The following is a 20,189-nucleotide window of genomic DNA, read 5'->3' on the forward strand; positions in this document are numbered from 1 at the left end:
TTAAATTCAATTTTATTTATAAAACGCCAGTTACAGGTCAAATTGTGTCGAGGCTTTATTTTTATAATTTCTTGTCATATTTAAAATATGACAAAGTAAGAAATTTAAATCTCTTGACTAATCCAATTTATTATTTGGTTTTTAAGACACTAATCGACAAATGGCTTTCTCCACTAAAACTAATAAACATGAAGTCAAATTGAAGGAACAGTTTTAAATCCTGCAGTCCCACGATGACAAGAATAAAGTTTCTCAGCAAAAACTAAATCTGCTGGTGGATTCCATTAAAGTCCTAATAAATGATAATAAAGTGTGATACTAAAGGTTTGTGGTGCTAAAAATCTCAAAGTAAAGATATCAAGTTGTACATCTGGATGGAGGTCGATAAGACCTTCCTTCATTTCTCTGGAGCCAACTCCATGGATTTTAGGAATGCTGGTTAAAGACCTGCTCTTCTAGTCGTCTTCCTTCTAGTCGCTGTAAAAAGTCACTCCATCCTCGCCGACTTCAACACCTCTTCATGACAACTTGTTCTGCCTCCGACCTGGTGGAAACTCAAGAAACTCAGGAAACCCGTCGAGATTCAGATTTTCGAAACACTCGTCGGGCGGGGGAAGGTGGGGGGACATTTTGAGGGGTGATGCTACAAATTAGACTTTTCTTTTTCTAGTTTCTACATAGCTTATTTTAGTCAATCCCTGGTATATTAATTATGTCACAGCATGCTGGAACATAAAAACCTACAAGCCTCTCTCGCGATCTTTCAAACTATCTAAATTTAGGCTTATTATCGCACAAGTGTTCTTGGGCTCACACGGTAAATCATTTAAAATAGAAACTTGATATTCAGTCTAAGGAAACTGCAGAGCGACAGAAGAACCAATAATATCTCCTGTTTTCTCCTTTAATGAGTCGACTCCTCTGGTGTTTTCAGACCAAAGAACTACAGACTCTTCACAACCTGCTCAAACTCTTGGTACAGGACCTCACCACACAGGTCAAGAAGGTTTCCTTCTCATTTCTACTCTGAAGCTCACCTTCTCCTGCTCAAACTGCTGACAGATGTTTCTGCTGCTCTAAAGTCTGGTCTCCAGAACTTCCTAAAAACTCTCAAAGTCTCTTCTGCTGCAGGTTGCATTGTAGAACTGTTACAGAAAACCTCACTAAACCACATGGAGGGGCCTCAAGATAGTTGTCCAAATGAAACCGTACAAAAACCACACTAGCACAACCCAAACGCTAAAGTCTCCTGCAGCCTACCAGAGAATCTCTTTAAACAGAGAATCAGTACACAGGAACTCTTACCTTCTGGACAACCAACGTTGGTACACCAAAAACCTCTAAAGACTCACTACAGCCAAGATAAAGTCACAACTCAGCTGCACCAAATCCACTAATCACTGCATATATTAGCACCATGTGCTAACTGTGGCTAAAGAACCACATTTACCAAGACAACTATCCAGTACAAAGCCCTAAAACACAGCAAGAAACACATTAAAGACGATTTTACTGCTGGAAGCTGCAAGCCAACGCCTAAAGAACAAACTAAAGCAACAGAGCCAAACCCAGTTCAGTAAAGAGAAGCAGAGGAAATGTTTGACTGCAACCAAATGAAGCAGGAAGATACTGAGCTGCTCAGGTGTTCCTGATTTTCATTTTAATCATTATATAAAAGTAGCATGAACTTTATTAAAACTGGACAACATCAGTAATGAAAGTAAATGTTTCTATCTCATCCTATTCCCTTTTAATTGTGGGCTTTGTGTATTTATTATCTTTTAATGATAAAAAATATAATGGGTCATTACTATCGTTTGGGCATAGAAAGTATTGGAACTAATGCTTGCTTGTTCACTCTGTTCCAACCATAGACTGTATATATAATGGACGTAGCATCTGGCTCCAGAATTGAAGCAAACCCGGAAGTGTCAAAAACTTGCAATATCACACCGTCCGCTAGGGCTGGCTCCAAAAAGCTTTTTCTCCATAGACCCCAATTCATTTTTGGAAAAAATAAAATTTGATAGACTGATTTTCTACAGCTCAGGATTTTTTCCCCGTTAGTTTTCATGGTCAAAATGAGAGATCAGGTGGCCGATCTTAAAATAAATCAATACTGAATTTTAAATAAATCATTAAAGTTGGCGGAGCCAGGGGGCGTGGCTATACTTGATAGACAGCAACAGAAGCCTCTGCGGCAAAACGTGGGCGGGATAAGAGAGTTCTCAGCCAATCCTGCCCCGAGTTGCTCTCCGGTCCAGTCTGTTTGATGACGCTTTTTACGTCACTGGCTCCAAAAAATCCAAAACGGCGACCAGGAAGTAGCAAAATCCGGGCTTCATTTTCTCGCCGTTGAAACCAACGGGTGACGTCACGGTTAGTTTACGCCTGGTTCCAACAGCTCACCTGTTCCTTCCATACTGACAGCAGTAATCCCCTCATCACTACTGGCTCTGACTGCCTCTAACACTAAATCACATTCTCAGCACAAATCTCCACTTTTTACAAAGCCGTCAGGTCAGTTTCATTAATGTAGAGCTGAATCATCTCGCATCTCAGGGCACTTCACCAGACTCTTCATTATATTCATTCTAATAATATTCACTCAACGAACAATCCTACCTCCCACTCTGGACTTGTGGCTCTTGGCTGCTGCTTGGTGCTGGATTCTTCTGACTCTGAGGGGCTGCAGGACAAAGTTTCCCAGTTATGTGGTCGCATCATACTATTATTTAAATTATATAACGTTATGTTTTATGCCACAATGACACACAATTAATTGACTTAATAATTAACTTGAACGGTGGTTTGCAAAGTTCAACAAAGTCCGTATCCGTTTCCTCGTCCTCATTTGTCGTTTCAAACCGCGAGCTTTCGTGAAAAAGTTCCAAATTTTTGTACATTCGGCTGCGTCTGTTTCCAGAGCTTTCCTCTTATTAATTCTTGCCTTCTCCGCACCATCCTTGCTCTTCCTGTTTTATCAAACACCTCTGACGGTGTGCACGGACCTGTTACGTCACGGTGCTTCTGGAAAAAAAAAAAAAAAAAAGCTGCCAGTGGAGGTGGCCCAGGATCAGTAGTAGCAGCATAATGATCAACCCAGTGCCATGACTGAACACCGGCCCAGAAAAAAGTTAACATCGGCCCTCGCGGCCCAAACATTAGACCAGCCCACCGGGAACTGTCCCGGTTCTCCCGATTAGCCACCCCGGGCCTGCTTCTCAGTTATGCTGAAAATAATAGAGGACAGACCAAGTTAAAAACATTCAACATTCATTTTAATGGTTTGGTTTTGTTGAGTACAGTGGTTATTTCTGCCATCGCGGCATTCACAGACAATAACAAACAAATAACAATAACTGGGAACACAAAAATATAGCTTTCTGATAATATCTGTGGCTCAGTCTAGTAGTTACAACAGGTACAAAAGCAACTGTCCGTACCTGATCAACACAAAACGTAAATACAAACACTTACATAAACATGTAAAAACTGTCCAAAACTTGAACTAATACTTTTGAAATTCTGTGTGGTTTATAAAATGTCATAGCTATTTACATTCAGTTTGAATAATTATAATTTCAAGAAAAAAAAACAAATATAGTGTATGAGTCTGGCATTAACAAAAATAAACACTGATTATTCAAACTTGTGATAAAATATATAATATTGATTATAATTAGAAGGTTCCATTATCTAAGTTCAAGTGCTATTAATAAAGAATGCACAGGAGGGCTGCTGGGGTCACAGCCACACATCTCCTGTCTGAGTGGCATAAATCAAGGTGCAGCTTAGAGATTGGAGTCCAGGGGCAAAAGTGAGAGGTTACAAAATTCAGTCAAACCTCCACCTCTGAGACACAGTCAAAGTGGTTAGTACAGGAAAGTGGCAGTGAAGTGGGAAGGTAAGTTACCAGGTCAGATTCTTCCACTTCACTGCCTTGGTTACTCCAAAAAAAAGAAGAAAGATAACATTGTATTACACAAATACTGTTTTTTTCTTTGCTTGCATACAGGTTATTGTTTAATCATAGTGATGTAGGGCAGTCTGATTAGAGCAGTGGCACACGAGGCCGCCGAAAGTAAAGATGGTTAGAAGTTGAAGCCAGTGCTCGTTCCTTATCACAGCCAGTTCTGTCACTTAGTACAGAGCTGTCTTTACATCTGAGGTCGGATGGTCTCAGTTCACAGCTGCTGAGTGATGTTTTCCAAGCAGAGGATCAAAAACAAAGAGGAGGCTGGCATTTTCTCGTCTGGCACCCAAGACCAAAGAGCGACCAGCTCTGCTTTGAAAGCTGACTAAATGCAGTCACCAAAGGCCTCCATCCCAAAAGAAAACAAGTTCAAACTGGCAACTTTCAACATTAGCAGCTACTAAACATTTTCTTGAAAAATAGACATTTTTAATGTTTTTTTTTTCATATATAAAAAAATATCTGCAATATTGCTATGCAGTTCTTTTCACTGGACGGGTTTGACTTACAGTCAAATGTGCTTCTTGTCTTTCACATGTATGAGTACATGAATATGTTTGATTGAACATATGTTTGCGTGAGTGTCAATATGCCCGAAAGTGTTAGTGTTAGATCATTCTCTTTAATCACATCATTGTCTTAGAATGATTCCCTTTCTTATAAACTAAAGTTCCTGTCTGCTATCTGCTCCTCAGTTGTGCTTTCTGCCATTCTCCCTGTATTTACATGGTCCAGCGTCTCTCATCTTCTGATTCCTGGAATGACTGCATGAACCTGCTAACAGACAGTTTGCTGGCTGGACAGTGGACTCTCCAGGGACATGCTAGTGGGAGACAAGTCTGGACGGGCACAGGGCTTAAACATGGAGGAGATGTAGAAGGCCTGCAGACACAGACAAAAACATGTCAGGAAATATATGCCGACTACACATGCTGTCAAGCTTTCTAAAGAGTGTGTCTTTAGAAACACTAAGAGAGGTCAGACAGAGAAAAATGAGGGGGACAGCGTATTGTTTAAGCTAATTCAGCCAATTGTCTGAGCGAGACAAATTCTGTGAAGACAAAGATAACTGCTATTCCAAACTATTTAGACAACAGTGACTTTGGACATACCACCCAGTATGCAGTGAGCCCTCCTTGGATGAAGCCTGTGAGGACATCGGAGGGGTGGTGACGGTAGTCGGAGATGCGGGTCAGACCGGTGTAGATGGCAATCATCACTAATAGGAACTGTATTAGTGGGCGTAATAGCCGAGCTCCTCTCCACGACAGCCTCGCCTGCAGGTAGAACTGGGGAAAGACAAAACAAGATAAATATTGTTATTCTATTCATCACAGACAAGAGAAATTTTGCATGTGGGCACTTGTGTGTTAATGTATGCCTCACAAACATAAACTGGTAATTATGTCTAATGACTCAAGTTGTATAAACTCAGGCGGAATCCGTCAAGTGAATCATGGGCATCCATTATAACTGCTAGCCAGAGGGGAGAGAGAAGATTGGCGTGATTTTATTAACTCTCAAAACTCTGCTTCCTCCTTTTGTTCGTCCTCATCTCCTGCATCAGTGCTGCAGTACAGAGTGTCTGTAAAAATGGGGTCACGGGGTGAGCGTGATGCAGATGCAGGGTTGGCTTTACGAGATGGCTGGCGGTCTGTCTGAGCCCATCCACCACTGGGGAGCATGTGGCCTACATTCCAGCAGTGAAGCCAACCCTCTCCACGTCCTCTCCCTCTCCCATCCCAGCTGAGAGCAGGTGTCACTCGTCCGGCCTTTCACATTAGCAGCTGGCCAGGGTCGTAGCTACAGGTCTGACACATTCTCTCCTGGCTGTCGACAGTTGAAACATTAACCAAGGTGCACAGCCTTGTGTTTGTGCTCGCAGTGAATGCAATGGGTGTGAAAGAGGGGAGAAACCAATGCGAGCAAACACTGCGGCTCTTGTTTCTCTGACCACTTATTCGATTCAGTTCTCTGCCCATTTATTTCTCGTATTCAACCCCACCGTACTCATCCTTGTCTTTCACTTTTTGATCAGAATAAAGCTTTTCACTGGGGCTTCTATAGCGCACAAGTGCAAAGAGGAGAGGCTGAGAGTTTCTTCTCTCCTCTCTTTGAAATTTCCAAAGTAGCGTCGTTATTTCACTCATTTTCCCTGTAGCCCGTTCCAAATATTTAGGTCACGTGAAAACTATCAATTAAGGTTTATTGACGGAGAATACAAGAGGAATGTGAACATTTTTATGGATAATAATGTGCTTTTGTCTCCCTCTAACTGTCACTTTTTCCCTCTCACAATGACTACTGGGCAGCGCAGTGTGAGAGAAAGGGAAAGATGAAGAGATGGGGGGGGGGGGGGGGCTGAGAGGGTGTCTGTTGCTGAAAGAAGCCTGTCGATCTCTCAGCAGGCATATTCAGCCCTCCGCCCCCCTCCTCTAAATGAGACCCACAACAAGGCCTCCTCTGTCTGTGCAGTCTCTTCATCTATTCATGTTCCCCGTGGAAAACATTCTCCCTCATTCTCTACTCTCTCTCTCCCCCCTCCTCCTCCTCCCCATCTTTCTGTCTCACCAGCTCTTTGGGTTTGAAGCAGGATGCCTGCAGAGAATCGCTACTCTCAAACATCTCCTCCCTCACGCTCAGGAAGTGGGAATTTATTTAACAGCACATGTCTTGGTGTGTGTTTACGCATGTTTAATTAGCTTAGTTAATAATCGCATGCAGTGTTCTTGGCCTTTAGGGACTGGTGTTGTCTTTAATAACTGAAGAGAAAGTGAGGGCTGTAATATCCCCCCCCCCTAACATTGGAAACACACTACCAGATACTGGAAATTAAACAACACCAGCTCAGGTAAATGTGAAGGTCACATTCCAGATGTGTTTAAGTGAGAGTGTGGGTGTGTGTGTGTGTGTGTGTTTGTCAAACAGACACGACTTACTGCCAGGTAGAGCATGGTGTACATTGCGAAAGAAGCATGGCCAGAAAAGAAGGACTTCCTGTAAGAGAAGATCAATAAAAAAAAAAAATGCTGAAGGTTACACATTAACCACTTGAGTAAAGTTACTGTGAGCCCCACCCTGAGGAAACAAATCATTTCTCAGCAAAACCACGCATGCATACAAACCTTGCCTCCTCCTCCATTTTAGGTTTAAGCGGACTACAGTTGACCTCGTGCACGTAGCTGCCCGGGGTGCAGTTGATGGATGCATAGGTGATGTTGCAGACATGTAGAAAGTTGGGTCGCAGGCGGCCCACGCTTAGCTTGGCCATATTGGTGAGAGACTGACCCACACAGCAACCAAACAGGAAGCTTCCCAGTTCTTTGTACAGACACGACACATAGCGGTTTCTAACAAAGGCCCGCGAGTGCACGCCTCGAAAGCGCACCCGGTAGCATTCACCCAGCGCAATCTGTGGAGGAAATAAAACAGGAGAAAGCAGTTCACAAAAGTGAAACCTTACTGTTGTGCAAACACTGGAACGGTGAAAGTATGTTTGTTTTTAGAACAGTACACGCTGCATTACACCATATCAAAGTGATGATAACTTTAACTCCCTGTGCCTACAATGCCCAAAAGGTCACACTGCCTTACTGTTAGGCCGGTGATGGCTATGCCGCCGGCGATGAGCAGGACGTCAGGGATGGCCTCTCTCTCTATGAAGGGATAGGTGATGCTGGAGTCACCGCAGAAAAAGCCTCGTCTGTACGGAGTCACTGCCTTCAACTCACATGCAAAAAATGGTATGGAGGCTGATAACATGTGGGAGAAGGGGGATGGACAAGAAACAAAAGATGGCTTGATGAATGTCTGAGATGTAGTCTCTGCAACAAGGATCACAGGGACAGAGATATTTGGTACAATCGGCTCACATAAAGGTGGCCTTCTCCTGTCTCACAGGAGAATGCAACATAATAAGGGGGCCGAATTGAAGTGTGTCAGTCATTCGGTGGCATTATTTCCACATTATCGGTGATCAAGCATTCCACACATAACTGCTTCTACCAAAGGAGCAGAGAGAAGGACGAGGGTTGACAGACAGATGGAGAGATGAGCATGACAGTGAAGAATTACGGCGAGCAAGGAAAAGAAAGGAATTAGAGAGAGAGCACGCTACACAAAAATGTCAGTGTGCTAAAAAAGGACAATAAAGTCACTGTGCAAATAGCAAGGTATTGTTTGACAATGATCGTTTGTTCCACTGAAAAGCAGTGACTTACAGTTCACTCCGTCTGAGTTTATATTAACGATTTTTCTACACCATGTTTCCGGCTTGGTCACTAATTATAAGAATTCTGTATCAGGTGAAAGGGGCCAAAGTCTGGCGCTCTTAAGTAAATAAATGTCACATTCTGAGGGTGAAAGTTCACTGGGTAAACGTTGTGCAACATTTTAATGACAAGAAGGGAGATGGTGTCCGTGCCCCCGCAAAAAAGGGGGCCGAGCTGCACAGGCTTTTATTCTGCCTTGCATTTCAGACTAATAGCCAAGAGCCCTGTAAAGGCTTGCCCAGAGTGCTCCACTTCTCTGTCCCTTATCCCATGTCCCCTCGTCACCCCATGGAATGCAGCAAGAACATGGGACTAATCATTAACCTCTGTGCCTCTCCCTGTCATCCCAGGCCTGCTGGTTGGTTGGAACGCACCCAGGCCAAAACACTGCTCCTGCCAGGGAATCTTTCAGACTACGTGACTGACTAGTGCACATGATACACATTCAAAATCTGGCCAAAAAGAAGAGCACACAAATACGCAAACAATGGCCTGATAGCATGTCTTTAAGTTTTTTGATAGATAGCCATGTCCTCCTTGACATTTGCCTATACTGGCTTTGCTTCAGTTTTACCCATTATGTGACGTACAACCATTTAGTCCACTAATAAAACATATTTATTCAACCTCACAGAACTGACTAGCACTGTAACCAAGGTAAGAATCTATAAATTTAAGAACATAAGCAGAGCTACAGTTTAATCACTCAAACCATGGATATGGTCAGATATAGTCACTTAATCTGGATTCAAAAAGACACGCTACAGTCAAAAGTGCTCACTAATGAACTCTGGTCAAAGTCAAGCTGCCCTGAAGAAGAGATAAAACACAGACAAAACCAGGCATACTTCCATATATTCCAAGAGATGTTAAGGAAGTAAGGGAGGGAAGGAGAGAGGAAAACACACTGCAGACAGATAACAGAAGCCGTGACGCCAGCAGAAAGAGAGAGAGAGATAGGAAGCACCTCTCATCTCACCATGATCTCTCACTCATCTCATTCAGCTGCCATGTCTTCAGGCAGCTCATCGCATACACATTTCATAAATTCAATTCAGTTTTACATTCACGTAACACATACATGCTTCCCTTCATCATTTATTTCGAAGTTCTCGTTTTATCTCTTTTTCTTTATATCAGTTTGAGGTCATCAAACCATTGCAGTATTTATATACATTACTGTTCAAAAGTTTGGGGTCACTCAGAAATGTCCTTATTACTGAAAGAAAAGCATTTTTTTTTCAATGAAGATAACATTAAATGGATCATAAATCCAGTGTAGACATTGTTAATGCGGTAAATGACTATTTTAGCGGGAAACAGCAGATTTTTAATGGAATATCTACATAGGGGTGCAGAGGAACATTTCCAGCAGCCGTCACTCCTGTGTTCTAATGCTACATTGTGTTAGCTAATGGTGTTGAAAGGCTCATTGATGATTAAAAACCCTTGTACAATTATGTTAGCACATGAATGAAAGTGTGAGTTTTCATGGAAAAAGTAAATTGCATGGGTGACCCCACTTTTTTTGAACTGTAGTGTTTATATACTTTGCTAGGTACAAATGTAAATAAAATAATTTTACCTTATGTGGATGGGGCTGCAATAGATTACACAATACATAGAGGTATTCTTTATATTCGGTACAGTACATCACGAATCTCTTTGGACTAGCAACATTACGCAAAACTGTGTAATCGTAGTGGTTATTGTTTTCATTTTTGTTTGTATTAGCTAAGATCATTGGAATATTAGATGAACATGTGTGTTTTGTTAATTTAAAACAAAAGCGTATCTGTATCGCGATTCCTTTTTGCCACCTGCATAAAATGCACATTTCTGAATCACCCTTATCTGTGTATCACGTCCAAGTGGAGACCTGTGGCGATATGGTCTGTTTCATCACTGGTTCAAATTCAGTGCATGTTTTTTTTTTTTTGTTTCGCTATGTCACAATACACTCCATTTTAAACATGCTTCTAGTGAAAACACATCCAACACAAAAACACAAAAAGTGGATGTTAAATAAAGAGCTGACAGCAATTCAGGGGTCCACTGATGAACAGTCTGGCTGATTATTGGATCTAATGTAAAAGTAAAATTTCCAATTCCCCCCAAAATCTAATTATTGTGTAAATGTGCTGTCTTTGGCTCTCTTTCTGTTTGCAGTCACCACTCCATGGTCTCGGGAATTGGACTCATTGCACATCACATATCAACGCTGAAAGATAAATGTTGGAAAGCTTGCATCTAGATCGACGTATGCAAAACAAAGATAAGCCAAGGCATTTCAACCAAAAACTTATGCTGGGAGCTTGTCTTGTTGAAATGTATATTTTCACTTCTGCAAACATTGTTTATCCTTGATCACTAATATTCTGTATGTGCATCGGTCATGAAAAATACACATCAGTCGACACCTGCAGTACTTTTCTACACAGACTCAGACATGCTGCATTTGCTTTGGCTATTTTTTCATGTTCTACATTTGATAACAAGTAAAATGCTTCAGATGTATTTGAGCCAATTTTGTGGTAAACAGGCACCATTTCAGAGGCTTTATGTCTTCCCTGTCATCCACTAACAGCTTTTCTCTGCATCTGATTCCGCAATAGGGCCAGTCCTCTCTCAATAATCAATATGTTGCTACATTGACAGAGAGATAATGGATAGAGGATCCATTAAGGCCCAAACACTCTGCAGTTACAGCACGAACATGGACTTCTTAAAGGATCACTTTCAGTACATATGGTCTAATGAGACCCACGAAGTGCTGAGCCAGGCAGAGGTATGTTTTATGACCTCACGCCTGCCAATACTGATGTACTATTTCCCCGTTTTTGCATGAAGTCCAGCTTGCCTCTAATTGGCACAAAACAATGGTTACTATAAAATGGCATAAGTGTTTGTAAAGCTTCTTGGTAAAGCAAATCCATTAAATTTAACCTCAGATCACGTTGTGTCACAAATCCTGGGTGCTGTACAAATAGGAAAAAACACAAATGTACCAGAAACCAAACCGTATTTTACATAATGCTACACAAAATACAAGCCGCCTTGTGACAGTCAACCTCTATGGTTTGCAATTACATTACAACTGTTTTCACAACAAGACACAAAAACACTCGAGAGACTCTCACATCATCTGTGGGGCAGCTGCTAGCAAACCTCTGCACCTGGCCAAGACATGCTCAAAAGAGAGCCAGACCAGGAGGGCCTGCGAGGGGACCCAAAGGAGGCAGAGGAGTGGGCTGTCTCACAGAGCCAGGCCAAAATGTGCTGCTCGCTGGGTCTAACATTCAAAGCAGGAACGCTTTCAAATAGTCAAAAGGGACAGAAAGAAAGAAAGGGGAGAGGGAGGGAGGAAAGAGAAGAGGGGATATGTGCTTCACTCTGAGAAACTCTTCTGGTTCTAATTTACACATCTATGACCACAGCCCAGAATGAGCTCACTGTGAGAGGAGAACAACAACAACCAAAAGCAAGAAAATAAAAAAAGAAAGCCTATGGAGAAAGTGATTAAAGGAAGAGTGTAAAGAAAAGAGGGCAGATGGTAGTTATTCATCGACATTCTTCACAGTCATACTGTTGTACATCTGCTGATCGATACAGTGTCAAAGTAAAAACTAGGCTACAAAGTATACCCAGGAGGCAGGAACATTGACAAATGGGGGTGAGGGCAGTTATACTGTTGTGAGAGAAAACTGGAAAGATGGAGCCAAGAGGGATGCAGCAAGGGTTTCTCTACGGAGAACAGCAGACGGAGGCGATTAGCGGTGGTTCTGGAATGTGAGGGTCAGAGATGTGGGCTCTGCTGGGACCCGCTCTGTAAACACGACCCCGCCTCAACCAGCAGAATACCCCCAACATGCTCACATACACATAAAAGCCACACTTGGATGCAAACAAACCACACCCGCAGCCGCATAGACTAATAGACAACCAAACAAACCACGGAAAAACCACCAGCACCTGGAAAGAAAAAAAATGAGCCAATCAAATAAACCCTGACAGGGTCAGTAAACCATGTGTAATCAAACGGTCCTAAAGATGTGCATCAAGGCAGGCAAACAGCACAGGGAGTGTGGATGCTGTCGGACAAACAGCAAACTGCGCATCCTCATAGATTAACATGACACAGCCTAAAGCGATACCTAAGCCACAGTGACAGCCATCTGTTTCATCACACTCGATAATATTTGACTGTGCAGGCCTCATTCGAGTTTTGCCCTTTGATAGAAGTTGAGGACAGACAATTAGTGACCTGTCAACGCAGGTCCATCTGGCCTGCAGCTTAGGTCTGGGTTGAGCCTCTGCTGTCCAGCACCCTTCACGGGTGGTCCACCCTCACGAGGCCCCTCACCAGCTCGCATGTGCCAACGTTCCCAACTAAAATTTAAGCTGCTTGTTTACCTTTAAGTCAACTGTTCAAAAAAATAATAAGCTCGTGGACTGAGTCGTGCAGTGTGGTAATTTGAATCTCTGAAAGCATGATAATCCCTGGTAACAACATTACAAGAAGCAGCATGGCGGCCTGCCTTACACGCTCATAAACAGCAGCCTGCAGTTGAACTGGGTGGGCTTGTGCAATTATTTTCACAGTAATGACTTTAACTGCACGACGCTGTCCTCATGAACTAGTCTTGACGTGCTTTTTGATCCAGAGATGGTCCAGGAAGAGACTTGCAGGCCCCATGTTGAAGGTTCAAGCACACAAAAGAACAAAGAGACACACAGAGACAGTTGCTCTGTAGGGCAGGTAACCCTTTAGCAAGAGATGAAGTCATTCACACCAAGGCTGTGATTATAATTGGCAACCACACAGTGCAACAAATCCCATTAAAGTATTGTGCGTGTCTGTTAGTGTGTCAGTGCAGAAGTTCCTGTACTTCCTCTGTGGGCCAATCCAGGTGACAGAAGTATGAGTGCTGGCCTCCTGCATAGACATACACCCTTTTCTGTTTTCCATAATTAGCTGGATTGTTCTGAGAGAATGGTCTGTTTTGTCTGCCCTGATGGCATCACAAAGAGATTTATCAAAGAACAAAGTGGGGCTTAGGAGCCACAACAGTCTTGGATCTTTGGTAACCATCTGCTATCATCAACATCTGCAGCAGCTAGACTCCATATACCCTCTTAAGGGATCGCTTCATTTATCATCATGCACCCACCTCTTATGGAGATGCAAAAGCCCAGAGAGGAACAGCTCGACAGCTTAAAGTACCTTACTGGCCAACATTTATGCTTATTGAAGTTTTAATCCGCTAAATCGCAAAACCTAAACAGAGCTAAAGCCATGAGAAAATCCCATGGTTGCACAACTATGTAAACTAAAAATTTTGAAAAGCATGATGGTTCCAACTGCCTTTACGTTGCTGTAGCCTCCATCAGCGCACCATGACAGCTCTTGCTTGCCCTTTCCACTGTTACTGTTGCCACTGGCCAGTGGAGACATGCTTCCCACAGCTGCTTCTGTTCTCTCCACACTTCACTGCCCTGCTTCCTGGAGCCCGGCTCAGGAGTTCAGGGCATGAGTGGTGAGGTTTGAAGTGGGCTGTCTGTCTGGCTGTCTGATTCAGCAGGAACATAAAGGACCTGCCACTGTGGTATGTACCTTGGAAACTTTAAAAGAGCTCTCTGGTGGTTCTTGTGGTGTGAAGGTAAGGGTGTGCACAGCGAGGTGAGGGCTGGCAGTCTGCAATGTGAAAACGACACGGGGTTGCGGTTGAGACAGCAGGGGAGGTATTTATCATGGTGAGGCTCGACTGTGGTATAACTGTATGTATGGAAAAAGTTGAGGGCTTCAAGGCTGTTTTGTCGTTGTGTTTTGGTTTTGCAGTGGAACATGCAATTGGAGCATCTTCAAAGCACAGTTTGAGAGGACTAAGGGAGGGAAGACTCCAGCAGGTGAGATGTGACACAATGATAAAATGGTCCGGATGATGGGTGTACCATAAAGTCTCTAAGTCTCCTTATAGCGGGACAGACAGAAGAAGACGAGTCATTAGTTTTGACAGATGCAAAGGCGGGGCTACAGCTTGTATTTGGACTCAGGTAGATAGTTTGATGGTAAGCCTCTCCAGACCCATTCTCACTAATGAGCACTGAGAATTAGAGTGCTACACACATCTTTATTCATTCATTATGGCTGATACCTATGGACCACCCTGTGCACTTATAGAACCATCATCGAGGAGAAGGTTGCAGCTGTCTCATTAAAAGTACATTTGAAGCTATTTGCTGTCTGAACCTTTCCTATCTTTTTTCTGAATGCTACTTCCTCACTAGGACATAAACAGACAGCTGTGTATACGATTCTTCAGGCGCCCATGGGTCTGACCTCTGACCCCTACTGTAGATCATCAATCCCTTCCCTCTTTCCGCGGCTCACTCTTCTCTCCCTCCCCGAGGCTGTTCACTCATTCAGGCTCTCACTTGCCCCTCAGCCTTTAGGCATCTGAGCTGTTTCTAAGACCCAAGCTGATTCCAGACTACTAATGGGTGAAGGAAAATGTACAGCAATACAGCAGTTATGTTGTCGGTCTAAGGAAGGGTGCACCTAATGGATTCCTGAACCTCTGCAGTGTTGTCAAATGGGTAGGAGATGCATTAATAGACTAATGAGGGAGAGTAAGCGAAAATCACTTCTTCCACTAGCTAATGATTTGACTGAGCCATTTTTAATGGCTCTCCATCTGTCAGCCGCAGAGTGACGCCAATGTGTTCCATAACTTCAGAGTGACGGGGCCTAAGACGTGCAGCAAAACAGGACCGGCAAATTTGTCAACAAACAGCATGCACATGGCAGCTGTAGTAGGGTGTCCGCATTAACAGCCGTAATGACTCATACGCACACAAACACCCACACCCACACTTTTACTCACACACACACGTAGGAAACCATTTAATATTCCTGGGCCTGTACACACCAGCATGCTGTGACGTGTCGGCCTCTTGCTGTCTCACTCACTTGGCAGCTTTCTCTGCCAAAAGAACTGAAACAAAAATCCTCTAACATAAACCCGCCGCCCGCCGAAAACACATGCAGCCATATGAATACACACACACAACTACATTGCACTACATTGCTAGGACACCTTAAGTCCGAAAATAGAGTTTGTCTAGGGGAAAGAGGAGAAAGAGAAAAGGTGGTGTAAGTGGAGATAAGCTGGAAGGAGGGAGCCCTTTTTAGATTTAAGATCACATAGGTAGATACCAGTTTTCTCGTCCCGGCATGCTGCTTCATGTTCAGAACAAAAACACATTCACACACAATGATGATCAACTCTTTCCAGCTTTCTCTTTCTACTACACACAAAGACTTGCTTTGTTTGAAGATTTACTGTTTCATCGATTCACTTTTGTGTGTTTACTAGACAAACCATCAAAATGTAAGGAGAGTTCAAATCATTTGATTCCTTTCTGTAATTTCAATCATGAACAACATCTTGTGCATATCAGGTATGCGTGAAAATGACACAGTTTTGTATTTAACCTCTAGAAGAAGGTCAAGCCCAGAGGCAATCATATTGTTCCAGGATAAGCTATATAAGCTAATAGTGGGTTTTCAAGTGCCACTTCCATTCATTCCCCCATTACCCTTAAGAGAGTCAATAACTGACTTTATTGGGGCGATGACAAAGTGAAGACCACCTGTCTAGGAGGGAAACAGCAGTGCAGGCTGGAAGGCCTGTCCCTGCATGCTTGTCAGAAATGACAAACGCCCCAAATCTCCTGACCTCTGGGTGGCTGGACGTTAGATCTTAGATGCGGCCACAGGGCAAAGATTTTGTCTTCTCTCTTTGAGTCAAACCCCTGCAGCCTCATCAGGAATGCATGCACACGCTTTCACCCAGAAGAAAACACTTGAAGAGATTGAGGCATTCGCATTCTGCAGCTTATGCTGAACTTACTGACACTTTGCAAAGCATCTATCATGTACATGTCCAAACAGTCCCATAAACAACACTGCAAGTACAAGTTTGTTAGTAAAGCCTAGGGTTGAGTAAGAGTAAGATCAGGTAAACTGAGTCAAAGCCTCTGTTAATGTCTTCAGTATCCCAGCATTCCACAGACAGATTAAAGTTCATTTGTAATACCACAACACTAACTTTCTGTCGCTACTTCATGTGTGAGGCAAACACTTAAGCCACGCAGAGAGACGGTGAGTGTGGAAACCCTCTTCAGCTGATCACATAATAAGGATAGATGCTTCGAGGTAAAATTCCAGTTACTGTTGTGAATGAGTCCCTTTACAGGGTGAATAAGGCTGCTGGGTCAACTGTCTGAGGGAATCTGAGGATGGCAGTCTTAAGGGGAAATTTTGGTTAGTCAGAGATAAGAAGGATAAGTGAAATGAAGGGCCCAATTCATCTCTAATAAGAGATGACATTCTCTGCCAAATGCCCACAGATGAGTCAACATCGGGCGCCTGCAGATAAGCATGATGGTTTCCAGGACAGAGACAGCCTGACAGATGGGAATCTGTAAGAAACCTAATAGCTAATAAGCTCCATCACTAGCAACAATGTGCTGTAGTGTACTGTACATTATGCTGCCATTTTAAGACACATGTGGTGTGCGCAACAAATCACCACTTCTAGTAGGTAGTGTTGTGATTGGAGATCAGAAATATTTCCTGTTAGTCAGCACATCACGTTGAGTTTAACAAAACTGCTTTTGTTTTGTGTTATTTTGCTGATAAACTAGCATGAATAGGAGAAACGGCTTATTCCAAAATTCTCACAATTTCATATTACTAAAAATCAGTTATGAAAATATAAATACAGTGTAATGTGTTTTTCTGGCACTGAAATTTAAAAATGTGCCAGAAAAATCGACATATTTAATCAAAGCAGGATTGGTGCGATTGGTGAGTTTCTATTTATTTCCATCCAGCAGACGTTCTAAATCCTCTCAGCTGTGTCCGGCTCCATGCTCTGTAACTCACTCTCAGCGTTGTTATTTAGTCAGAGGGGGATAAGAGGGGTCAGGGCACGCAGTTGTGTGCGAAAGCAAGTGGCGTGCTCAGATCGTGTCTGAGGAGGAGAACTGAGAGAAGCCATTTCCTCCGTTGTGCTGACTGATACCGGGTCGCTTGCCACTTCCTAAACCCAGAAAAAAGCTGTTGAGAAATGTGCAGAATGAAGAGCTAATAGCATACCTGCAGGGGTTAAGAATAACATGGCGATGAAACTAACTGCCTCACACTGTTGTTTTGTTTGCCAGGCTACTTCCTATGTTTAACTGCCAACGAGCCCGAGACCTGTCAATCTGCCTAGACGGGTTCTGCCTCTCTTCTATTTGCTGCTGGTCCGAATAGCATAGTCACTCACGCACCACTGGTGCTCCCTTCCCTATCCCAATCATGTGACATGACGACATGAAACTTACTGAATCAGATTATGTCACAAAAAACAGCATAGGGGCCAAACACAGCCATCAGGCCTTCAGAGGATATCTGATGGCTCCTAACGAGGCTGAACACTGGAAGAGAACAATTTAGGACATTTACTGAAGCACTATTCAAGAGCAAATACAATTTAGAGATTGTGGCCCTTGATTGGAGTATTCCCATTTTATCATCCATCTGAGTGACAAATTTCAGAGGGAAATATTGTTGTTTTTCCTCTCTGCAGGCTGTCATCATTCTGATCTTGCTAGAGTAACATGAGGCATTCAGACACAGATTAATGTCCTGAAATGTTAAGCATTATTGTGAACTTAACATGTGAGTCAGTTCTCCTAAGTAGATCTTGAAAAATGTAATCAGAATAAGATTTACAGTAAAAAAAAAAAAAATCTATATTTTCTGTTTTGAAGGTCATAAATTGTTATATTCAGTGTTTCACATCATATTGTGGATTCTAGTGAAGGAAAAGTTAAATCTCATTATTATAATCATTTCTGGAGCACAATATGACATTCTTACTATTAGGTCTTAACGTATTGAAGTGTATTACTGCTCTATATTGAGTCGAAACACAATTTCATCTATTATAATTACAGCTTGTGTCCACATAGACAAAACTGATCATAATTCATGTGACAAGTATCAAGTAAAATACAAATCTCAATAATAGATTTAACCAATTGAGAGCATTTTTTCGTTAAGTGAACCGAAAAGAGGGATTAATTCCCAGTAAAACAATCCTTATGTACCACATGTGGTTCAGTGAATCCACCATCCACGGGTCACCTCTGTGCAATTACAGAGAAACTCCTTTTGGTAATTCCTTCATTGTGTTCATGACAGTGGCCCCTCACTTGCTGTGCACGTGTTGCTGCCGATATTCCACTTCTTCTTGTGCAACCTGCTGGTTCATTTTATTAAATTTAAGCCTGCATACCCTTCCAGCTGAGCATGCCAAATTATGAGGGACTAACAATCAGTAATCCCGCGGTGAGAAGGGGCTGGAGCGCTCAGCGAACAGGGGTCATTTTCGGCACGAGAACACAAGCACGGGGCTGTGGGGTTTTCTATCCCTATTCCCACGTTCTTCTCCCGGGAACTTTTGGGCGTTGCCATGGGAACAGATGAATTCCCGGGACAACTCCGCTGCTGCCAGCTGACCCCCCTCCCCTCCCCACCCCGCTGCCCCCACGTGCACCGAGGAGTTGAAAGTTTTCAACAGTTTCCATTTGACTCCTGGAAAAATGCTTTGCAGCTTCGTTAACTTTAATAATAAACCCCTCCCCGGCGTGTGTTTTTATCACATTTCTGGGGGCAGTAGTGTCATTTCAAAGCTGATGTTGACATACAATCATGCAAAAGATGCTTGCTGTATTGGAAGCTTTATATTTGTGTGTTAAATTGGAGGCAGATTCGTGCGTAAAACAGGCAAAAAATCTGCTGCTGGGTCAGAAAAGGGAATTCATGATAAGTATTCTTACCGACACACAGGCATATTACGTCCAAACCGACCAGCATCTTCCTTTTCGTGCAAAACGAGCTCTCCTCCTCCGGCTGGGTGAGAAAATGTTTCCCAGCTCCGTTCTCCTTCCCCTCCCCGGTTCCCCCGCTATCAGCTAACCGCAGCTGGAGCTCCGCGTCCCGGGGCAGCGTGTTGCTGTGAGTACCGGTGGAGTTGAACTTTTGCATGTCTTTAGCTTTGAATAAGGGAATGACAGCTTCTTCCCAAGTAGTCAGTCCCTTTCCTGCCGTAGCAAAAAACAAAACAAAACAAAAAAGGATATTCCCAAACTTTGTTTTTCCTTTTTAGTCCGTGCGTCGTCGGTGCCACAAATCCATGTCAACTAAAGTTTGACAGCGGCAGCAGCAGATCCTGGTCAACCAGCCAAGCAGCCGCTAGTCGAGGTAACGTTTGTCATCCAAAAAAAAAAAGAAAGAGTGCGGAGGGAAATCAAGGCAAAGGGCAAAGAGGAGACAGGAGGAAACACCAACTTCAACTCAGTTTAACCTCACAACAAACTTCTGAGTGGGAGCGCGCTGTACTGTCTGCCCCTGAACACACCAACATTTACATTAGAGTCACAAACATTAATGAAAAACTGAACCATGGAGTTCAAGCTTTCAAAATAAATTCCTTCCTCCTGGAATGTTCCCTCCCACCGTCCGTAGAGTGAACGAAACGCGTTTATTTTGGCTAAAAATGCGCGTTATTTCCGCTCTGATTTGGTTTGACTTTACGCACTCGCTGCTGCTCCCCAAACCTCCACGGTGAACCCTCCAAAATCGATACGCTATCGATCAGACCGGAGATCACAACGTGTTCGATCCTCCTGTCGTGACAGCTGTGTGGACGCTGGTGCGCTCTCAGATCGCCTCCTGACGCACTAAACTGACCCATCTGTGTCAGGACGAGTCTCTGTTGTTGTCTAGACTATTAAAGGAGACTTTATTGTGTTTCACTTTTTTTCTTTTTCTGTTTTGTTGGCAGCTATCCAGGGGGGGAAATACAAGAACAGAATCCACAAAACTT

At 43.2% G+C, this 20,189-nt stretch overlaps 1 protein-coding gene across 1 annotated transcript; it reads right to left on the reverse strand.

Moving 5' to 3' along the window:
* Positions 1–3,264: 3,264 nt before the first annotated feature.
* On the reverse strand, positions 3,265–20,075 carry ppap2d (phosphatidic acid phosphatase type 2D). The gene is made up of 6 exons (XM_022210981.2): positions 19,141–20,075; positions 7,571–7,728; positions 7,102–7,388; positions 6,916–6,973; positions 5,089–5,265; positions 3,265–4,858 (listed from the first exon to the last, which is right to left on the reverse strand). The coding sequence occupies exons 1-6, from the start codon at positions 19,346–19,348 to the stop codon at positions 4,754–4,756; spliced, it is 993 nt and encodes a 330-aa protein (XP_022066673.1). The 5' UTR covers positions 19,349–20,075; the 3' UTR covers positions 3,265–4,753.
* Between the last annotated feature and the right edge of the window lie 114 nt (positions 20,076–20,189).

Source organism: Acanthochromis polyacanthus, chromosome 21 (genome assembly GCF_021347895.1).
Source record: "Acanthochromis polyacanthus isolate Apoly-LR-REF ecotype Palm Island chromosome 21, KAUST_Apoly_ChrSc, whole genome shotgun sequence".
Lineage (NCBI taxonomy): Eukaryota > Metazoa > Chordata > Actinopteri > Pomacentridae > Acanthochromis > Acanthochromis polyacanthus.

What these genes read in the sequence shown, in the direction of transcription:
- ppap2d (XM_022210981.2), bottom strand. Translation starts at nt 19,348, where the DNA reads ATGCAAAAGTTCAACTCCACCGGTACTCACAGCAACACGCTGCCCCGG. An exon ending in CGTAATATGCCTGTGTGTCG is followed by an intron (nt 7,729 to 19,140) that starts GTAAGAATACTT and finishes ACATGTTATCAG; the next exon opens with CCTCCATACCATTTTTTGCA. An exon ending in TAGCCATCACCGGCCTAACA is followed by an intron (nt 7,389 to 7,570) that starts GTAAGGCAGTGT and finishes TTTCCTCCACAG; the next exon opens with ATTGCGCTGGGTGAATGCTA.